Below are 24,129 nucleotides of genomic sequence, written 5' to 3'. Positions count from 1 at the left end.
AGAGGGGGGACGAGAGTGCGGCCCCTCCCCCTCCTGAACCGTACCAGGCCACATGCCCTCAACATTGGGAGGGTGCTTTGGGGTAGCCCCCCAAAACACCTTGTCCCCATGTTGATGAGGACAAGGGCCTCATCCCCACAACCCTGGCCGGTGGTTGTGGGGGTCTGCGGGCGGGGGGCTTATCGGAATCTGGAAGCCCCCTTTAACAAGGGGACCCCCAGATCCCGGCCCCCCCCTCTGTGTGAAATGGTAAGGGGGTACTTACCCCTACCATTTCACTAAAAAACTGTCAAAAATGTTAAAAATGACAAGAGACAGTTTTTGACAATTCCTTTATTTAAATACTTCTTCTTTCTTCTTTCTTCTATCTTCCTTCATCTTCTTCTTCTTCTGGTTCTTCTGGCTCTTCTGGCTCTTCTGGTTCTTCCTCCGGCGTTCTCGTCCAGCATCTCCTCCGCGGCGTCTTCTATCTTCTTCTCCTTGGGCCGCTCCGCACCCATGGCATGGGGGGAGGCTCCCGCTCTTCTCTTCTTCTTTTCTTCTCTTCTTCTCTTCTTCATTTTCTTCTCCGGGCCGCTCCGCATCCATGCTGGCATGGAGGGAGGCTCCCGCTGTGTGACGGCGCTCCTCGTCTGACAGTTCTTAAATAACGGGGGGCGGGGCCACCCGGTGACCCCGCCCCCCTCTGACGCACGGTGACTTGACGGGACTTCCCTGTGACGTCACGGGGAATGCCACAGGGAAGTCCCGTCATGTCCCGTGCGTCAGAGGGGGGCGGGGCGGGTTCATGTTCGTGTCCCATAGACTTTAACGGTGTTCGCGTGTTCGAACGAACTTTTTTCCTGTTCGCATGTTCTGGTGCGAACCGAACAGGGGGGTGTTCGGCTCATCCCTAGCGACCACACCCCAGGCTCCTTCTACCACCTCATATGGTCCTGCCCAACTATCCAGCATACTGGATGCAGGTGATACGCTTCCTGCACCACCAGATTGGCTCTCCTGCTACCCTAGACCCAAAGATGTGCCTGCTCGGTCTGCTGCCAGTCTTAGAAGCTGACAAACCCCTCCATACCTTTTTACATGAGACGCTATTCTTGGCGAGAAAAGTGGTGGCCCATAGTTGGATGCAGGCCCTGCCCTTCTACAATCCAGTGCTGGAAAAAAGAGATTAACGACACTCTTCCATATAAGAAGCTGATCTATGTACATAGAGGGTGTCCGCTTAAGTATGAGAAGGTCTGGAGCAGATGGTTGGCGGATGGTGAAACGTGTACCTGATATGTTCATCCCTCATTCCCCTCCCCCCTTTTTTTTTTCTCTTTTTCTTTATTGCGTATTGGCTCCATTTCGGTTGGGTATTTCACCTTATGTCATACAGATACTTCAATGTGTTTATGTATGTATTAATGTTTTTGCCACGTTGGCTTATATTGATTTATGTACCATGCATATACTGTTCAATAAAGTTAGTTTTCCAATTAAAAAAAAAAAAATAAGACAAAAAAAATGCTCGCGCGCAGAAGCGAACGCATACGTGAGTAGCGCTCACATATGAAAACGATGTTTAAACCACACATGTGAGGTATTGCCGCGATCATTAGAGCGAGATCAATAATTCTAGCCCTAGACCTCCTCTGTAACTCAAAACATGCAACCTGTAGAATTTTTTAAACGTCGCCTATGGAGATTTTTAAGGGTAAAAGTTTGTCGCCATTCCACGAGCGGACGCAATTTTGAAGCATGACATGTTGGGTATCAATTTACTTGGTATAACATTATCTTTCACAATATAAAAAAATTGGGCTAACTTTACTGTTGTCTGATTTTTTAATTAAAAAAATTGTATTTTTCCCCAAAAAAGTGCGCTTGTAAGACCGCTGCGCAAATACGGTGTGACAGAAAGTATTGCAACAACCGCCATTTTATTCTCTAAGGTGTTAGAAAAAAATGTATAATGTATGTTTGGGGGTTTTAAGTAATTTTCTACCAAAAAATCCTGTTTTTAACTTGTTAACAACAAATCTCAGAAAGAGGCTCGTTGCTTAAAGCGGAGTTCTACTTAAAAAAAAAAAAAATTTAAACTCAGCAGCTACAAATACTGCAGCTGCTGACTTTTAATAATAAAAACTAAAAAAGAAAAAAGGATGTGGGACTTTGAGTGAGGCACACGGGAGCAGAAATCAAACTAGAATAAAGTTTCAATTTTTAATATAAAGTAATACATAAATTCATAAGTTTACATTTGTAGGCACATAGCTCAATAAATATAATTTGTATTCAATCATAAAATACATTCCAACAAGGACTTCTATGTAAACATATGAGGATATGAATAAAAAATGCATAACAATAAATATGTGGCACGCAGTGTCACTAGAAAAAAGTGGCAAAGACAAAATGCAATAACAATGGAACGTCCATACATAGCTAATAATGGTGTATGAATAACGGTAGTTGTAAGCTCTATGCCATTTCGGGACCTTATAGCCACTCATCAGGAGCATAACCGTATTAATCACCTATAAATAGGGGAAATTAGCAATATTTAGAATAGTTTAAAGGACGAGTGGGCAAATGTAAAACATAAAATTCCACATTGGTCCACAAAGACCATAAACTTACAATTGCGTCCGTGCAAAGGTGGCGCAGCCCTGAATACAGAGCCCACCCACAATGCCAGGGTCCGAAGCTGAGGGAGCGTGTCCAGGCAGCAGATCCGGCAACGAGAAACCCCCAGATTGGGTCAGAGTGTGGCAGGGTAACCTCAGTGGAAAGAGGAAAAAAAGAACCTGAAAAGCAAAAACAAGCAAGTGAATAGGTAAGAATAGTGTGAAAAAATGAAAGGAGAATATGAAGCAGTGAAAATAGGTTGGAGTAAACAACGAATAAAAGAAAGAGAGAGAAAAATAAAAGAAAAAAATGTTTCAGGGAAAGAGATAATAGAATATGAGAGAAATAACCAAAGATAGTACAGAAAAAGACCAGGGAAGGGGGATGGTAAAACAAAAGAGGGAAACTGAGTGAAAGAAAAGGAGGTGAAGAAAAACCATAGCTGTGAAGAAAAAGACCTGGAAAAACAAAAACACAAAGTGAATAGGTGAGAATAGTGTGAAAAAAATGGAAAAAAGAGTATGAAGCAGTGAGAATGGGTTGGAGTGAAAAGAGTGAATGAAAGAGAAAGAGAAAAATGAAAAAGTGAAAAGAAGTTTTGAAAAAGAGAGAATGGAATATGAGAGAAACAACCAAAATAGTCCAGAAAGAGACCAAGGAAGGGGGATGGTAGAACAAAAGAAGGAAAGTGAGTGAAAGGAAAGGGGGTGAAGAAAGACCATACCTGTGAAGGAGGAAGTAGGGGCATGGTTGCCAAAAGTGTGTGCCTGCTTTATGGTGTACGGATGAAGCCTGAATTGGGAGACACCTCACTGGGAGAAGCCAAAGCGGGGAGTGCCACCACAGAACACACCCCCAACGTCATGCAACCAGCAAACCAAAGGGGGACCGGGAGGCGCCGCAGACCCGCCAGCCAGGCGACCGAGCTGGCAGACCGCGAGCGCCAAACCGACCCCACCAAGCGCTGGAGATGGAAAACACGCTGCCGCTAAGGTCCCGAAATGGCGTAGAGCTTACAACTACCGTTATTCATACACCATTAACCCCTTCCCGCCGACCGTACGCAGATATGCGTACTCGGCTTTCCGGGGTTATACCGGGATGATGCCCGCAGCTGCAGGCATCATGACGGTACCGTTGTTTCCAGCGGGCGATCGGCTACCCGTGTATAACAACCGATGCGGCTAAAAGCCGCTTGGTTGTTATACCGGAGGAGCGGGAGGGGACATCCCCCCCCTCCTGCCGCCTCCCGCCGCTGTTACCGGGCCTCCCGTGCGATCGGGAGGCCCGGTGTCCAATCGGGAATCTTCGGCGGCTGGGGGCGGGCTGGAACGAAGCTGTGAGTGGCTTCGTTCCAGCCTTCTTGTTGTAAACGCGGAAGCGACGTCATGACGTCACTTCCCGTTTACTCGGCTGCCAATGGCGCCGAATTTAAAAAAGTACACAGTATTCAGAATCGCCGTTTTCGGCGATCTGAATACTTTGAAGTGTAAAGGAGGGATGGGGGGTCTTTTAGACCCCCCATCCCTCCATAAAGAGTACCTGTCACCACCTATTACTGTCACAAGGGATGTTTACATTCCTTGTGACAGCAATAAAAGTAAAAAAAAAAAAAATTTTTTTTAAACACAATTTTAAAGTAAAAAAATAAATAAAATAAATAAATAAATAATAAAAAAAATTTTTTTAAAGTGCCCCTGTCCCTGCAAGCTCGTGCAGCAAAGAAAACGCATACGGAAGTTGCGCCCGCATATGTAAACGGTGTTCAAACCACACATGTGAGGTATCGCCGCGATCGTCAGAGCGAGAGCAATAATTCTAGCCCTAGACCTCCTCTGTAGCTCAAACCTGGTAACCATAAAAATGTTTTAAAGCGTCGCCTATGGAAATTCATAGGTACCGTAGTTTGTCGCCATTCCACGAGTGCGTGCAATTATAAAGCGTGACATGTTTGGTATCTATTTACTCGGCGTAACATCATCTTTCACATTATACAAAAAAATTGGGGTAACTTTACTGTTTGGATTTTTTAAAATTCATGAAAGTGTCACTTTTCCAAAAATTTGCGTTTAAAACACCGCTGCACAAATACCGTGTGATAAAAAATATTGCAACAATCGCCATTTTATTCTCTAGATTCTCTGCTAAAAAAATATATATAATGTTTGGGAACTCTAAGTAATTTTCTAGCAAAAAATACGGATTTTAACTTGTAAACACCAAATTTCAAAAATAGGCTTAGTCATGAAAGGGCTATGTATGGAGGTTCCATTGTTATTGCATTTTGTCTTTGCCACTTTTTTCTAGTGACACTGCGTGCCACATATTTATTGTTATGCATTTTTTATTCATATCCTCATATGTTTACATAGAAGTCCTTGTTGGAATGTATTTTATGATTGAATACAAATTATATTTATTGAGCTATGTGCCTACAAATGTAAACTTATGAATTTATTTATTACTTTATATTAAAAATTGAAACTTTGTTCTAGTTTGATTTCTGCTCCCGTGTGCCTCACTCAAAGTCCCACATCCTTTTTTCTTTTTTAGTTTTTATTATTGAACTAGGATGGAGGAGGGGTATGAACGGCCCCACTATCCTCATTTAATGTCCCAATATTGCTGACTTTTAATAATTGGACACTTACCTGTCCCAGGGTCCAGCGATGCGGGGAATCGAAGCCCCGCTTGTCTCCCCCTCTGCTCAGTGGTGCTGACACTTTAACTGTGGGCGCCCGGCTGTGACTTCACAGCCGGGCACCCACTACGCATGCGAGAGCCGCGCCGCGCACCATGACTGGCCGCACATTCATCTGGGACCTGTCACATGTCCCAGATGATTGCCTAGAGGGAGGGAGGAGAGGTGATCTCCCTTCCTGCACAAGGGAAGTAACGTCAGGAGCCCAGGCGCTGAAGGAGGCAGATTTCGAGGCACCACATAGCAACAGGCATAAAAAGGTAAGTAAAAAAAATTTCTTTTTCCAATGTTTATTTTTTTTATTTTTTTTTCATGCACATTGATGAAATTTCTTTTTTTTGGGTGGAACTCCACTTTAAGTAGTTAAAAAAATCATTCCACATGACCAAATGGATTTTTAAAAAAGGTTTTTTACATCGTGCATGGGCTTTTTTTAATTTCACTGATTCAGCTTTCATGTATTTCTATGGGGTTCAGTATCTGAACTTCTTTGAAGTTTGCCAAACCATGCTAAAACCAAATGCAGGGCAGTCCAGCTCATCCCTAATGAAGAGGTATTACCGGCTGAAACTGAAAGTGGTTAAATTGGACCTTCACCCAAAAGACAACTTTTTCTCCTGGTTCCTCCTTTCCAGTGGCAAAGCTAGATGAGGTTGGTGTCAGTAGAGCAATAAATAGTGTCAGTTCTTTTATTTTAATTATTTTATTTTTTAAGGGAGAGCCCTGGTGCTCAGTATGGAGAGAAAGGAGGCACTGCTGGTCAGTGGGGAGAGAAAGGGGCACTGCTGGTTAGTGGGGGGGGGGGGACAATAGGGGCACTGGTGCTCAATGGATGAACAAGGAGGAGAAATGAAGGAGGGGAAATGATGGAGGGGAAATGGTGATCAGTGGGGGGAGATGGGGGGATCTGGTGCTCTGTGGGGAGACAAGGGGAGCACTGATGTTCAGTGGGGGGGACAAAGGGAGCACTGGTTCTCAGTGGTGAGAAAAGGAGGGAAATCGGTGCTCAGTGGGAGGACAAGGGGGCACTGGTGCTTAGAGGGGGGACAAGGGGAGCAGTGGTGTTCCATGTGGGGACAAAGGAAGGGCAGTGGTGCTCAGTTGGGAGGACAAAAAGAGCACTGGTGCTCAATGGGGGAACAAGGGGGGCACTGGTGCTCAGTGGGAAAACAAAGTAGGCACTGGTGCTGAGTGGGGAGACAAAAGAGGGCACTGGTGCTCAAGGGAGTGAGCAGGGGGCACAGGTGTTCAGTGGGGGCACAAAAGAGGGCACTGGTGCTCAGCGGTGGAACAAGAGGGGCACTGGTGCTCAGTGGGGAGAGAAGGGGGGCACTGGTGATCAGTGGGGGAAGGAGGTAGGCAGTGGTGCTGAGTGGGTGGAGACAAGTTGGAAGACAAGGGGGCACTGGTGCTCAGTGGGGGTACAAAGAGAGTACTGGTGCTCAGTGAGGAGAGAAAGAGGGTACTGGTGCTCAGTGTGGAGACAAGGGGACACTGGTGCTTAGTAGGTTCAGGAAGGGGGCACTGTTGCTCAGTGGGGGGACAAAAGGGGCAGTGTTGCTCAGTGGGGGGACAAGGGGAACTGGGCTCAGTGGGGGAAATGGGGGGTCCTGGTGCTTAGTGGGGGACCAGGGGGGCACTGGTGCTCAGTGAGGGGGGGGAGTGGGGGGCACTGGTTCTCAATACCTGCTGGACTTCAAATTTCCAGCCCCCACTCTCCTTTTCTGAGGCACAGCCCTGGGGATTGGAGTGTGGGCAGACACAGAGGGGTAGGGGCGGGAGGAAGAGGTGCAGATCGAGCCCTCTCTCCTCTTCCGTCTATGTGTTTGTGTGTGGGGGGGGGTTGTTAGTGTTGGCTTTGGGCAGTATAAAAGAGAGTGTAACAGACACTCTCAGCTTAGACACCTGCAGCCAGCAACCCTGCTGGGAAGCCATTGTCCAGTCTGAATAATGTGTCCGGGTTTCAGGCAGTCTGAAACCCGGACGCATGATTCCAAACCCGAACTGTCCGGGTGAATCCCAGACAGGTGGCAACCCTAGGTGGAAGTCTTCCTTTGCCACCAGCTCTTTGTTTAATTGGCTAAGCTGTCTCTGCACTGGCATCCCTGGCATCTCTTCAGATGTGCCGGCCACAGGAATAGCGATACCGCTGTCAATATTTCTGTCTTGATGTGGCACCCCGGGCACATGTACCCCCCCTGCTCCCCAGTTTTGGCCCTGATCCTCCCTCTCTCCCTCACAATTTGAAAATGATTCCTTATTCCTTTTTAATGCTGCATCACGGCATGTCCTTCATTCTTGCCTAGGGGAGAATGACGTAGTGCCCCCATCAATGTCGATGTTTCCACAACACGCAAAAAAGTGAATCTCTTTTGCAGGCATGCAACCGCGCACCCGCCAAAATGCATGCTAGCATAGTGCCGTGTGTTTTGGTGCAGTGCAACTTTAAAAAAAAAGGAATATGTACTTTTGTACGATTTTCACATTAAGGCTGGGTTCACACTGATGCGGGTGGGGGTCACAGCGGGGGGTCCAGTGCGTGTCTATTTACTGATTCAGGTGAGCATCAGGTACACATTTTTGCCTGAATTCACACCTGAAACGGAGCTACAGACGCACAGGACCCTTTTCCAATGTGGACCGGCTCCATTGAGAGCCAATCACACTCGCCTGTCATGCGAATTGGATACGGGGAAATTTGCATCAGTGTGAACCCAGCCTTAGGGTAACCTATTGAAATGAATGGGCTGCCCTAAACAAGACACAAAAATTGCACAAAAATATGCATGTGTACTGTAGAACTTGCATAGGTGTGAATGGAGCCTAAATATTCCTCTATCTATCCAATTTGACTAAAAACATTGTCATTAGATACACTGTAATTTCTCTGGTACCTTTGGGATGTCTTTGTATCCCCTTGTGCTTTGCAACCTAAGCAGTTGCCCTCATCTCCCCCGCCAACAGGTATTTCTACATATGAAGTTCTTACCTGTACAGTCTTGAAGCTTCTGAAATTTTCATAGCCTCCCCTCTGTATTTATATGGGTGTTTGCTTTACACATTTCCTCCCACACCAAATCCCCTCCTCAATGAGGGCGGGGAACCTGGTATGACTTATCCCTAAAAATCCATCCAATGCCTAATTATCCTGGGGAGGGGGAGGAGCTGTGTAAAGTCAGCAGACTGTAATTGAATTTTTGGATATGCAAATTTCATTTAGTCAACCAGTTCAACAGAACTTTCAATAAATTATAACAAAGACAGTATACATGTGCAGACTTGTCTTGAAAAAGTATTCATACCCCTTGACATTTTCCACATTTTGCCATGTTACAACCAAAAACATAAATGTATTTTATTGGAATTGGAATATGTGATAGACCAACACAAAGTGGCACATAATTGTGAAGTGGAAGGAAAATGATAAATGGTTTTTAATTTTTTTTTTACAAATTACTCTGATACCCCTAACTAACCCCTAACTAAAATCTAGTGGAATCAATTGCCTTCAGAAGTCACCTGATTAGTAAATAGAGTCCACCTGTGTGTTATTTAATCTCAGTATAAATACAGCTGTTCTGTGAAGCCCTCAGAGGTTTGTTAGAGAACCTTAGTGAACAAACAGCATCATGAAGGCCAAGGAACACACCAGACAGGTCAGGAATAAAGTTGTGGAGAAGTATAAAGCAGGGTTAGGTTATACAAAAATACCCCAAGCTTTGAACATCTCATGGAGCTCTGTTCAATCCATCATCTGAAAATGGAAAGAGTATGTCACAACTGCAAACCTACCAAGACATGGCCGTCCACCTAAACTGACAGGCCGGGCAAAGAGAGCATTCATCAGTGAAGCAGCCAAGAGGTCCATGGTAACTCTGGAGGAGCTGCAGAGATCCACAGCTCAGGTGAGAGAATCTTTCCGCAGGAGAACTATTAGTCCTTCACTCCACAAATCTGTTCTTTCGGATTTTCCGACACACAAAGTTTGAGAGCAGGATATTAAATTTTCCGACAACAAAATCCATTGTCGGAAATTCCGATCGTGTGTACACAAATCCGACGGACAAAGTGCCACGCATGCTCAGAATAAATAAAGAGATGAAAGCTATTGGCCACTGCCCCGTTTATAGTCCCGACGTACGTGTTTTACGTCACCGCGTTCAGAATGATCGGATTTTCCAACAACTTTGTGTGACCGTGTGTATGCAAGACAAGTTTGAGCCAACATCCGTCGGAAGAAATCCTAGGATTTTGTTGTCGGAATGTCCGAACAAAGTCTGACCGTGTGTACGGGGCATATGTGTGGCGGAAAACGAACACTGCACATCACCCTGAACACACCATCCCCACCGTGAAACATGGTGGTGGCAGCATCATGTTGTGGGGATGCTTTTCTTCAGCAGGGACAGGGAAGCTGGTCAGAGTTGATGGGAAGATGGATGGAGCCAAATACAGGACAATCTTAGAAGAAAACCTGTTAGAGTGTGCAAAAGACTTGAGACTGGGGCGGAGGTTCACCTTCCAGCAGGACAACGACCCGAAACATACAGCCAGAGCTACAATGGAATGGTTTAGATCAAAGCATATTCATGTTTTAGAATGGTCCAGTCAAAGTCCAGACCTGAATCCAATTGAAAATATGTGGCAAGACTTGAAAATTGCTGTTCACAGACGCTCTCCATCCAATCTTAAAGAGCTTGAGCTATTTTGCAAAGAACAATGGGCAAAAATGTCCCTCTCTAGATGTGCAAAGCTGGTAGAGATATCCCCAAAAAGACTTGCAGCTGTAATTGCAGAGAAAGGGGGTTCTACAAGGGGGGCTTCTACATGGACCACTAATGTAAGTGAGGATTTGAAACTGACCACAAATGCAAGTTTGGATTTTTTTTTTACCGATTACCAATTTAAAGAGGAGTTTCTATACTGGCCACCAATGTAATGGGGATTTACAATGACCACTAATGTAAGGGGAACCTTCACACTAGCCACTAGTGTGAATAAAAGGATTATACACCAAGCCCCAATGTAATGAGAAGATTGACACTGACCACCAATGTAACTGAGACATTTAGCCTGCATTCACATTTTTGTGTGCCAGGAACACATGCAAAATCACTTTCCTGGCACCACAGAAACGTGGTGTCCTTTAGCAGATACACAGCAGTGCCATTAATTGTTAATGACACCCTAACACATCTGCTGATATGTTATTTTAAAAAAGGGCTTCACCTTTAATTTGCTTACCTTTCCACAGTTGAAGGCAAGACTTGCAAGCATGTCCATTTACCTCCCCAGTGTGGGCAGCATTCAGCAGAAGGGATGGTGGAGATGACCTCAGGGGGCCATGATTTACATATGAATGCCGCTTCTATTTACATATCAATGCCGCTGGTCCACGGCTATTTACATTATTTACATGTAAAACACAGGGTCTGCAGGTGAGTCATCTGTACACAACAACAGGGCAGAGCTAAGCAGCATTAGTAACAGAACTTCACACTGTGATATCAGGACACAACATGGGACTAAAACTTCAAGAGACAAGGGAATTTAAACTGGGATAGTTGGCAAGTATGAGGCAGCTGCTAAGGGCCCCACAATTGACTTTTGGTGCATGTGAATACGCACATCTCAGCCAATGCATGAAGGTGTCATTAACAATTAATGCCACTGTTGTGTATCCCCAAAAGGGCAGCATGTTTCTGTGGTGTCAGGAAAGCAATTTTGCATGTATTCCCGACAAACACAAATATGAACGCAGGCTAAATGTCTCAGTTACTACATTGGTAGTCAGTGTAAATCTTGTCATTCCATTGGGGCTTGGTGTACAATCCTTTCATTCACACTAGTGACCAGTGTGAAGGTCCCCCCTTACATTGGTGGTCAGTGTAAATCTCTCTTTACATTGGTGGTTAATGTGAATGCTCCTATTACATTAGTGGTCAGTGTAAATCCCTATTACATTGGTGGCCAGTGTAGAAACTCCTCTTTATATTGGTAATTGTAAAAAAAATGCAAACTTGCATTTGTGGTCAGTTTTGAATCCTCCCTTACATTGGTGGTTCATGTAGAAGCCCCCTTTAAATTGGTGGTGAGTGTAAATCCCCCTTACATTGGTGGCTAGTGTAGCAATCCCGCTTAATCATTTGTTGATGTAAAATCCCCTACTACATTGGTTGTCAGTGTAAATTCTTCATACCATTGGTGATAAGTGTACATTTCCCTTGGTGGTACATTGGTGGTAAGTGCAGAATTGCCCTTACACTGGTGGTCAGTGTAAATGCCCCTTTACATTGGTGGTCAGTGTAAATCCCCCCCTAACATGGAGGTCATTGTATATTCCCCTTACACTGATGGTTGGTGTAAATGCTCTAATTACATTGGTGTCAGTGTAGAAATCCCTTTTTTTATTGGTGGGTGGCGTAAAATCCCCCATTAGATGGTGGTCAGTGCAAATTCCCCCTCACATTGATGGTCAGTGTGAATCCCCCCTCGCATTGGTGGTCATTGTAAATTCCCCGTTACATTGGTAGAATCCCCCACTATATACTTGCCAAAGATTTCCAGCTTTACACTACATCAGGGGCAGGCAACCCCCAGCACTGGTGCCACAAGCAGCATGCAAAGCCTCTTTAGCCGGCACTCGACTCCCTCCCTATCAGCAGAGCAGCACAGGGAAGTGTCAGCGAGATACTAATGCATTACAATTTCAGAATTCCCCACACCACACCTGCACTGAGGGGGAGGCACTATGCCCCCACACATTGTGAAAGATGGCAAACATTGTTTGGCTATCTAACTTTTCTGTAGCTGCGATCATCCGCTTTTGTGATGGAGAAGAGATTGGGTGCAGTTCTGCTGGGGGGGTGGTCCCTGTTTCCAGGAGGAGGAGGACAGTCATTGGCCACTGCTAAAGCTAATCACAGTCCTGCAAGCTCTGCCCACCATCTTGAGGAAGATGACTCGCTTGGTTGCCACGACCAATCTCAGAAAGAAGGGATTTCACTGTGATTGAGAAAACCACAATCAGGTGACAGTTTGTGGAATTACTGTTGAGCTTCTGGAAACTTTGTTGAAATTATTCCTGAACCTTTGTGTCACTTACTACTGAACCCCAGCACTCTGCGTCCCTTTTGAGCCACAGCCAGTATTCAGCGCAATGGAAATCACTCCCAACTTTGCTGCGGCGCAGAAACATTTTCTCAGCTGCGGGGGCCCAATTTATGATCCTGCACACAGGCCCACTGCTTTCAGAAAATACTCCTGACCTGAGCTAATCATTGCGCATCCATTCCAGATGCTTGTATGTGACACCCCATACATCCTATACTTCCCATACATCCCATACATCGCAAACATCACATACATCCCATACATCACATACATCACGTGGGCTTGAATGCGAGAGGCAGATCAGCAGGATGAGTGTGCCAGGATAGGTAGATGTGCCTCATCTCTGCTTCCGTTCACCACTCTGCATATCATAGATGAGAAGAGGGTACAGCAGTGGAGCAGATGAGCAGGAGGGGTTCAGAGGTGGGACATAAGAGCAGGAGGGTGCAGTGGTGGGGAAGATGTGCAGGAGGTACAGAGGTGGAAGAGATGAGATGGGGCTTCAGCAGTGGGACAGAAGAGCAGGGGGGTACAGTGATGGGGCAGATGAGCAGGGGGGTTCCGTTTTGGGGCAGTTGAGAAGGGGGTTACAGTGGTGGGACAGATGAGCAGGGGGTTCAGTGTTGGGGACGATGAGAAGGGGGTTCAGTGGTGGGACAGAAAAGCAGGGGGGTAGAGCAGTGGGGCAGATGTGAAAGGAGGTGTATTGGTGGGACAGATAAGCAGGGGGTTACAGTGGTGGGGCAGGAGAGCAGGGGGAACAGAGGTGGGGCAGAAGAGCGGGGGGTACAGAGGTGGGACAGATGTGCAGGAGGTACAGTGTTGGGGCAGATGAGAAAGGGGGTTACAGTGGTGGGGCAGATGAGTAGATAAGTTCAGTGTTAGGATAGATAAGAAGATGGTTCAGCAGTGATAGAGAAGAGCATTGGGGTACAGCAGTGGAGAGGATGTGCAGGGAGGTACAGTGGTGGGGCAGATGAGAAAGGGGGAACATTGGTGGGGCAGATGAGCAGGGGGTTACAGTGGTGGGACAGAATATCAGGGTGGTACAGTGGTGGGGCAGATATACAGGGGGTTACAGTGGTGGGACAGATGAGCAGGGTAGTACAGTAGTGGGCAGATGTGCAGGGGGTCACAGGGGAGGGACAGAAGAGCAGGATGGTACAGTGGTGGGGCAGATGTACATGGGGTTACAGTGGTGGGACAGATGAGCAGGGGGTTACGGTGGTGGGGCAGATGTGCAGGGGGTTACGGTGGAGGGGCAGATGTGCAGGGGGTTACAGTGGTGGGGCAGATGTGCAGGGGGTTACAATAGTGGGGCAGATGTGCAGGGGATTACAGTGGTGGGACAGATGTGCAGGGGGTTACGGTGGTGGGGCAGATGTGCAGGGGGTTACGGTGGTGGGGCAGATGTGCAGTGGGGTACAGTGGTGAAACAGATTTGCAGGGGGGGACAGTGATCTGAGGTTTGAAGGTGCCTGAATTGGGGCTGATCCGAAGTGTGGAGTTATTGGGGCTGATTTGAAGTGTGAAGTTGCAGGAATTGGGGCTGATCTGAGGCGTGAGAGTGCTGAATGTTAATTCCTCACTACTACTCAAGTAGTTTACAGCATTTACTTTATGGTCTTAGTCACCATGCTGCATCTCAGTTTCAGGGTCTTGGCAATCTTCTTATAGCCTAGACCATCTTTATGTAGAGCAACAATTCTTTTATTCAGATCCTCAGAGAATTCTTTGCCATGAGGTGCCATGTTGAACTTCCAGTGACCAGTATGAGAGAGTGAGAGGGAAAACACCAAATTTAACACACCTGATGTTCATTCACACCTGATACCTTGTAACACTAATAAGTCACATGACACCTGGGAAGGAAAATTGCTAATTGGGCCCAATTTGGACATTTTCACTTAGGGGTGTACTCACTTTTGTTGCCAGCGGTTTAGACATTAATGGCTGTGTGTTGAGTTATTTTGAGGGGACAGCAAATTTACACTGTTATACAAGCTGTACACTCACTACTTTACATTGTAGCAAAGTGTCATTTCTTCAGTGTTGTCACATGAAAAGATATTATAAAATATTTACACCATAATTTGAGGGGTGTACTCACTTTTGTGAGATACTGTATATATACACAGTTTAGTGTATGTACTGTATATACTATGCATTCAGTGTAGCCTATATATTCAGTGTAGGCTCTATATTCAGTTAATGCAGGCAGTGTAGTTTATATAACACAGTGTATTGAAGGGGTTAAGGGGAACACCACAACAATTTTTTTTTTAAATGGCTTGGGGGTCCCCCCAAAATCCATACCAGGCCCTTCAGGACCGGTGTGGATTTTAAGGGTAACCCTGTACCAAAATAAAAACAATGGCTTGGGGGTCCCCCCAGAAATCCATACCAGGCCCTTCAGGTTTGGTATGGATTTTAAGGGGAACCCCGCGCCAAAAACAAATTGCGTGGGGGTCCCCTCCCCAAGATCCATACCAGACCTTTATCCAAGCTTGCAACCTGGCAGGCCGCAGGAAAAGGGGTGAACGAGAGTGCGCCCCCCCTTCTGAACCATACCAGGCCACATACCCTTAACATGGGAAGGGTGCTTTGGGGTCCCCCCAAAGCACCTTCTCCCCATGTTGATGGGGACAAAGGCCTCATCTTCACAACCCCTGCCCGGTGGTTGTGGGAGTCTGTGGGCGGGGGGCTTATCAGAATCTGGAAAGGGTCCCCCAGATCTCACCCTTCCCCTATGTGAATGGGTAGGGGTACCCCTATCCATTCACCAAAAAAGTGTCAAAAAAGGAAAAACAACAGCAGACAGTTTTTGACAATTCCTTTGTTACAAAAAAAAGTGCCCCGCAATGTAAATCCATCTTCAATCACGGCACCAAAGGTCCCGAGAGAAAAAAACTGAAAAACTCAGCCTCCATGGGAGGCGTCTCGCCGACTGCAGCCTTTTTGCAGTGACAGCTCTAAAGGTGTGGCCACCCGGTGACATAACCGGCAGACTAATGGGACCCCCCCAGGCACGATATTTAAAGGAATATTTCATTTTTATTGTTTCACACTAAGCATTATTAAAATCACTGCTCCAGAAAAAACGACCATTTTAAAAACTTTTTTTGCATTGATACATGTCCCCTGGGGCAGTACCCGGGTCCCCATACACTTTTTATGTCAATAACTTGCATATAAGCCTTTAAAATCAACACTTTTTTGATTTTTCTTGTTCATGTCCCATAGACTTTAACGGTGTTCGCATGTTTGCACACATTTTTGGTCTGTTCGCATGTTCTGGTGTGAACCGAACCAGGGAGTGTTTGGCTCATCCCTAGAGCAGATGTACTGGTGTTGGTGTATTGGCATTCAGATAGAGATGGGTTGTTGCCTCTATAGTTAGCTTGCACTTGAGCTGGTTGTTCGGAGATAATTCCCCATGAATGGATTAGTTGGAGGCCCTCCTCGACTGTATAGATGGTATGTTTCTTCCCATTTTTGATAGCAATTATTTTAGTGGGGAACCCGCACTGGTAGGGAATCTTGTGGTTGTTTAGAGACTTGGTAATCGTATTCTGTTGGCGCCTTAGCTGGTGCGTATATTGTGACATGTCTGCGTCCAATTGTAGTTTAGTGTACGGGATGGGAAGCTGACCAAGGTGTCTTGTTTTTGTCAGAAGTTGTTGCTTTGTGAGATAAAATTGTATTCTCATTAATATGTCACCGGGGGTTTCCTTTGGGAGATGAGAGGGTTTAGGTAGGCGATGGATGCGGTCTATAATGGTTTCCATAGGAGAAATCTCTGGGAGCAGTGTGGAAATTAATTGTCTAGCATAGGCATTGAGTTCAGATGGGAGGATGGTTTCCGGATAAGCCTCGTATCTTTACATTATTGCGGTGAGACCTGTCTTCTAGGTCCACCATTTTAGATGTCAGCCATTGCTGCTCATCCCGTGTGTGTTCACGAGCATCCACTAGATCAGGGGTGTCCAAAGATTTTTCAAAGAGGGCCAAATTTGATGAAATGAACATGCGTGAGGGTTGACAATTTCGCCTGACATTCTTTGAACCATTAAAATTTGGTCTACGTGTGCACTGCCCAACAAGAACTCTCTTGCCTTTGTGGCTATGTGTGTGGTGAAGAGATGAGCTTTGGGTGTTATTTGTATATATATATATATATATATATATATATATATATATATATATATATATATATATATATATATATACATATACATATATATATATATATATATATATATATATATATATATATATATATATATATATATATATATATATATATATATGTATATATATATATATATATATATATATATATATATATGTATATATATATATATATATATACATATATATATATATATACATATACAATTATTTTGGTCTGCCATATCCATCTCCCCTTTCTTTTATGGAATTCTGCTGAGTTTTATTTTTTTCTATATGCCTAAACTCGCTTACTGAGACCATCTAAGAAGGACTAAAGCTATCAAAACCTGGAGGGAATTATTGAACACTGCACCTGTGATTAGGGATGAGCTTCGAGTTCGAGTTGAACTCATGTTCGACTCGAACTTAGGCTGTTCGCCAGTTCGCCGAACAGCGAACAATTTGGGGTGTTAGCGAGAAATTCGAAAGCCGCGGAACAACCTTTAAAAGTCTATGGGAGAAATCAAAAGTGCTTATTTTAAAGGCTTATATGCAAGTTATCGGGGGCCTGGGTCCTGTCTCAGGGGACATGTATCAATGCAAAAAGTTTTTTTTAAAACGGCCGTTTTTGCGGGAGCAGTGATTTTAATAATGCTTAAAGTGAAACAATAAAAGGGTAATATTTAGACATGTGCACACTGAAATATTTCGTTTCGGAATTTCGTTTTCTTCCTAAAAATAAATTTATTTAGTTACTCCCGAAATTCGTTTTTATTTATTTAGTTTTTCGTTAAAAATTGCATTCGTCCGAAAATCCAAATTAAGGTTGAATCTGTCATTGAAGGCTTATGGTGTCTATCCAATGTTCAAAGAAGATTCGACGGAGCAGCTAAACTGTACGACGCCGTATAGTTTACCTGCTCCGTCGAATCTTCTTAGAACTTTCAACAGACACCATAAGCCAAAGTACGTGTGTACTTAGTTCTAGCTATTTTACTGCTCCTCCTCTTTGGTTACAATCAGCCAATAACATTCATCATCATCATTATTTTTATTTATCTTTTCTCCCCTACGTCGAATCTTTTCTCCCCTACGTCGAATCTTTTCTCCCCTACGTTGAATCTTTTCTCCCCTACGTCGAATCTTTTCTCCCCTACGTCAAATCTTTTCTCTCTATGTCGAATCTTTTCTCTCTATGTAGAATAGCCTTGGACTAATAGAGTTAAGGTTAGGCACATTCGACCACAGGTTTGATGGACACAGATTGTTATTGTCATCATCATGTCGAATCTCCTATCTATATCGAACTGTTGCAGCAATGAAAACGAAAATTAAGCATTTGTTTATGTCGGATCTTTCATTTTTCGGATTCTGCACTTTCGTTATCGTTTGTTAAAACGATAACGAAAATACCTGAAATTCGGACGAAAATGCATTCGGACGAAAACGAATGCACATGTCTAGTAATATTCCTTTAAATTTCCTACCTGGGGGGTGTCTATAGTATGCCTGTAAAGGGGCGCATGTTTCCCGTGTTTAGAACAGTCTGACAGCAAAATGACTTTTCAAAAGGAAAAAAGTCATTTAAAAGTACTCGCGGCTATTAATGAATTACCGGTCCGACAATACACATAACAGTTCATTGATAAAAACGGCATGGGATTTCCCCACAGGGGAACCCCGAACCAAAATTTAAAAAAAAAGATGGCGTGGGGGTCCCCCTAAATTCCATACCAGGCCCTTCAGGTATGGTATGGATATTAAGGGAAACCCCGCGCCAAAATTTTTTTTAAAAAGGCGTGGCCGGTCCCCCTCAAAATTCATACCAGACCCTTCAGGTCTGGTATGGATTTTAAGGGGATCCCTGCGCCAAAATTAAAAAAAAATGGTGTGGGTCCCCCTAAAAATCCATACCAGACCCTTATCCCAGCATGCAACCTGGCAGGCCATGGGAAAAGAGGGGGGGTGAGAGAGCGCCCCCCATCCTGAACTGTACCAGGCCACATGCCCTCAACATTGGGAGGGTGCTTTGAGGTAGCTCCCAAAGCACCTTGTCCCCATGTTGATGAAGAAGATGGAGAAGAAGAAGATGAAGAAGAAGATAGAGGAAGAAGAACACAGAAAGAACACCAGAAGAAAGAAGATGGAAGAAGAAGCCGAAAGAAGAAGAAGAAATTAACAAAGGACTTGTCAAAAACCGTCTCTTGTGTTTTTTAAACTTTTTGACACTTTTTTTTAAATGGTAGGGGTACATTTGAACCCCATTACCAATTCACACAGGGGGGGTGGGATCTGGGGGTCCCCTTGTTAAAGGGGGCTTCCAGATTCCGATAACCCCCCTGCCCGCAGACCCCCACAACCACCGGCCAAGGGTTGTGGGGATGAAGCCCTTCTCCCCATCAACATGGGGACAAGGTGCTTTGGGGGGCTGCCTCAAAGCACCCTCCCAATGGTGAGGGTATGTGGCCTGGTACGGTTCAGGAGGGGGGGCGCTCTCTTGTCCCCTCTCTTTTCCTGCAGCCTGCCAGGTTGCGTGCTCGGATAAGGGTCTGGTATGGATTTTGAGGGGGACCCCCACGACATTTGTTTTTTTAATTTTGGCGCGGGGTTCCCCTTAATATACATACCAGACCTGAAGGGCCTGGTATGGAATTTAGGGGGACCCCCACGCATTTTTTTTTCATTTTGGGTCGGGGTTCCCCTGTGGGGAAATCCTATGCAGTGAACTTTTATGTGTAATGTTGGACCGACAATTCATTAATAGCCGCGAGTAGTTTTAAATTACTTTTTTTTTTCTTTGAAATGTCATTTTGATGCTGTTCTAGGCAGGGGAAACATGTACCCCTTTACAGGCATACTATAGACACCCCCCAGGTACGAAATTTAAAGGAATATTACACATTTATTGTTTCACTTTAAGCATTATTAAAATCACTGCTCCCGAAAAAACGGCCATTTTTAAAAATTCTTTTTGCATTAATACATGTCCAATGGGGCAGGACCCAGGTCCCCAAACACTTTTTATGACAATAACTTGCATATAAGCCTTTAAAATGAGCAAAGAAATTCGGAAGGGAGGAAAAATCAAAAGCACCACATCCCAGAAAATATAGTTAAGATAAAAGGGGACATTGAGGCCATTTGTAGGACCCAGGGACTTTTAACGGTGCTAGAATTAATGAGGTAATAAGTGTATAGTAAAATAAATATTTTATTTAACAATCTTAAAAAACAGACATTGGCCAAAGACAATACAAAAAGCAAAAAGGTAATTCATTGATACAGAGATTAATACCACTTTCTCAACATGTTTCGCTTTCCTAAGCTTCTTCAGGAGATATATTGTGATATTAAAGTCAACTATAAAAATAGAGAAAAATATATATAAGCAATAAATATTAACAATGACAATTAATGTCTGCTTATAAATTCTGCATTTATAATAATTTATTCAGTACACTGAAGTAGATCGTTACTGAAAACCGAAGGCAGCTGAAAAAGACTTACTAATGATAAAGAAGTTTTGTAGCAGCGTTGATAATCCGGAAGATCCATCTGCCCAGCGCATTGCCAAAGGGAATGACAGAAGCTGGTGGGGAGAAGTCTCGCTTTTAAAGCTCTCCAGCGTGACGACGTCTGACTCATCGTCACGCTGCGGACTGAAAAGGACACCTGCGCATGCGCACGTTTCCGATTCTTAGAGGAAATAAACGTAAACGGCGTCAGGTACATAAGGCTGACCCGCGGCCATTTTGGAAAATCCTGTGCCCTTACTCTAGCACTACGGAGGTTTACTAGGCTCAAAAATAGGGTTTAAATGTAGATATTAATGACGCGGGCAAAATAGGCGGCGCCTGGTATAGCGTAGCTGTCCTACGGCTATCTTTGTAAATACTGAACCCTGGGTTTTACACCAGGGAAGCCCAAGGATAGCAAAAAAAGATATTAGGGCGTAATAATGCCATGTATATAGATAACCGGAAAGGGGGAAAACGCAGTACTAGGTGTCAATTGAAGGGCAACAAAGCAACCAAAGCATTGATTGGGAAATTAATTGCTAAGTGCCCCGGGTGTCCGTACATACCAAGGAGAAGGAGGGAAGGGGACTGAAGGCGAAATAAAGGCTCATACCACACATCAAATCAGAATATATAAATAAGGACAAAAGGGATAACAAATGTAAATTAGTTAATCAATCAATGCGCAGGTGTCCTTTTCAGTCCGCAGCGTGACGATGAGTCAGACGTCGTCACGCTGGAGAGCTTTAAAAGCGGGACTTCTCCCCGCCAGCTTCTGTCATTCCCTTTGGCAATGCGCTGGGCAGATGGATCTTCTGGATTAGCAACGCTGCTACAAAACTTCTTTATCATTAGTAAGTCTTTTTCAGCTGCCTTCGGTTTTCAGTAACGATCTACTTCAGTGTATTTGAACCTTAGATTTCTCCATTGGCTTATACTTTTAGGTTCTCTGTGAGAGTTTGCAGTCATATCTCCAGGTCTGGTTCACCCATTAGCCGTTTGTGCCTTTTATCTTAACTTTAAAATGAGCACTTTTGATTATTCATGTTCGTGTCCCATAGACTTTAACGTTGTTCGCGTGTTCGTATGAATTTTTTGCCTATTCGCAAGTTCTGCTGCGAACCGAACCGGGGGGTGTTCGGCTCATCCCTACCTGTGATTTATCCATGTTGTATACCTTACAGCAGTAGGGTGAGAGGCTTGCAGATACACAGGAGTCACCACAGAAGATTTCTTTCAGCATTTCATTTGCCATATTGGTGGTGGGATTCACTTTGTATACTGACACAGACTTTTTTGTTGTTTGATTTGTCACTTTTACTTAGCCTAGGGAATGATAAACAGCACAGAGTAGAGACAAGATAGGCTGTCATTTAAATAGGTAGTGGTCTAGCAACATTGATATTCTACAGTCAGGTTAGGGACCAAGAGATAGGCTAGATAGGCCTGATTTGCCTTGCAGGTGGCGTGTTCCAGACTTTTTTGCTATTGGTGTGTTCGTCTATACAAGCGTCCACAGGAAGCCACCGCTCCACAAATGCATCAGCGTTCGTCCTCTCAAGCCAGCTCATCAGAGGCCCCTGCAACTGGACTGTGCCATAGTGCCTAATTGGAGGTATTGGTGTTAAAGGCCTTTAGTTATATAACCGGATATATCGATACATACATACACTGTTCTCAGGCATATGTACTGTCTTCCTGTTATTGCTTTGGTTGTAAGTAATGCCATCACTTTATCATATATAGTTACACTAATCACCAGCTGGTATGTCTAAATGTCTTTACTCTTAGAAATCTATGCTGGGTGTAGTAGTACTACTTCTGTCAGTTATTTTGGGTGGAGCCTTGTACTAGGTGGAGGCACTGCCAATTATATATTCATAGACCACTACTTCTTTAGCGAAGGCTCTGGCTCATTTGGTTACCTGCAGGTTAGAGCCATAGCCGGTGTGGAGAGGGCAACTTCATATGACCCCACCATAATGGAGCTACACTAGGCAAGTGCTTTTATGTTTAATAGTTTACTATTGTTACACATAGCATGTATAATATTGTATATCTAAAGCAGTGGCGGCCCGTAGTTAGGCCTTTTATTAGTCAGGGAGGTGACCAAGAACCCAATGGTCACTCTGACAGAGCTCCAGCATTTCTCCGTGGAGAGAGGAGAACCTTCCAGAAGAAAAAAACATCTCTGCAGTGCTCCACCAATCAGGCCTGTATGGTAGAGTGACCAGCCACTCCTCAGTAAAAGGCACATGACAGCCCACCTGAAGTTTGCCAAAAGGCACCTGAAGGGCTCTCAGACCATGAGAAACAAAATTCTCTGGTCTGATGAAACAAAGCTTGTACTCTTTGGCCAGAATGGCAAGCGTAATGTCTGGAGGAAATAAGGCACCACTCATCACCTGGCCAATACTATCCCTACAGTGAAGCATGGTGGTGGCAGCATCATGCTGTGGGGATGTTTTTCAGCGGCAGGAACTGGGAGACTAGTCAGGATCGAGGGAAAGATAAATTCAGCAATGTACAGAGACATCCTTGTATGTCGGCAGTTTGAAGTGGAATACCGTTGTTATGACAGCAGATAGCTGCCATAACCCCAGTATCCTCTTCAACAGCGGGCGGTCCGCTTTCAGATAAAAGTGGTCTCTGTGGCAGATTTGCCGCAAGATCACTTTTATCGGGGGCAGGAGAGGCCCCCCTCCCGCTGCGCTCCAGTCGTCTCCGCCGCAGTCAAGAGCCGTCGGTAGTGATGGAGACGATCGGGTCCTCTCCCCTCAACAGCCTGGAGCCAAGTGAGAGAAAGATGGCACCCCATTCGGCTCCAAACCATTGGATGGCGGAAGCAACGTCAAACGTCACTTCCACCCAATGGTCTTTTTTTTTATTGCATTTTATTGTAAATGTGAAATCTGAGATCTTTTTGACCCCAGATCTCACATTTAAGAGGTCATGTCATGCTTTTTTTGTATTACAAGGGATGTTTACTTTCCTTGTAATAGGAATAAAAGTGACCCACATTTTCTTTTTTAAAAGGACAGTGTAAAAATAAAAAGTAAAATAAATTTTTAAAAAAATTAAAAGATCCCTGTCCTGCCGAGCTCACGCGCAGAAACAAACGCATACGTGCATATGAAACCACCATGATCGTCAGAGCAAGAGCAATAATTCTAGCACTAGACCTCCTCTGTAGCTCACAACTGGTAACCTGTAGAAATGTTTAAACAAGGCCTATGGAGATTTAAGGGTCAAAGTTTTTTGCCATTCCACGAGCAGGCGCAATTTTAAAACCTGACATGTTGGGTATCAATTTACTCGGCGTAACATTATCTTTCACAATTTAAAAAAATTGGGTTAACTTTACTGTTGTCTTTTTTATTCAAAAAAGTGTATTTTTCCCACAAAAAATTGCGCTGGTAAGACCGCTGCGCAAATACAGTCTGACATAAAGTATTGCAACGGCCTCCATTTTATTCTTTAGGGTGTCTGAAAAAAATATATATAATGTTTGGGGGTTCTAAGTTATTTTCTAGCAAAAAAAATATATTTTAACTTGTAAACACCAAGTCTGAAAAATAGGCCCGGTCTTTAGGTAGTTAATCATAGGTATATGCTTGACATTACTTTAGTAAGGCTCAATCACTTTCATAAGGCCTAGAAACTTTGAGTTTAATGAAATGATTTATTGCAAGCTAGCAAGATAAATATGTCACAGCAGAGAATATGTCAGTTCGACCTTCTAAATAGACAACAAGACCTTTCTAAATCAACACAATAGTTTATTCTGCTTGCTTGCTTTAGCTAGATTAAATATGCAATATTTGAGGAATAGTAAACAATTAATCAAGGTGGTTTTGCCTTAAATTGTACTTTAATATGATGTGGTTTTGATGCGTTATATAAAGTTGAATCATCTATCTTTTGATAATGCACGCCTAAATGTATAATTATTATCAAAGTCATAGCTCCCAACTGTCCCTGATTTTGAGGGACTATCCCTGATTTGGAGCAATG

The 24,129-nt window shown here is 44.2% G+C and overlaps 1 protein-coding gene across 1 annotated transcript in view; it reads right to left on the bottom strand.

The window, feature by feature from the left end:
* Positions 1–8,336, bottom strand: part of LOC141144081 (fucolectin-3-like) — a 63,818-nt gene extending 55,482 nt beyond the window's left edge. Inside the window, exon 1 of the mRNA XM_073629446.1 lies at positions 8,301–8,336. Within this exon, the coding sequence (XP_073485547.1) occupies positions 8,301–8,332 (32 nt within the window). The 5' untranslated portion in view covers positions 8,333–8,336. The remainder of the gene's footprint in view (positions 1–8,300) is intronic.
* Between the last annotated feature and the right edge of the window lie 15,793 nt (positions 8,337–24,129).

The sequence above is a fragment of the Aquarana catesbeiana genome, linkage group LG05 (genome assembly GCF_042186555.1).
Source record: "Aquarana catesbeiana isolate 2022-GZ linkage group LG05, ASM4218655v1, whole genome shotgun sequence".
Taxonomy (NCBI): domain Eukaryota; kingdom Metazoa; phylum Chordata; class Amphibia; order Anura; family Ranidae; genus Aquarana; species Aquarana catesbeiana.
This window is presented reverse-complemented; position numbering and strand designations above follow the sequence as displayed.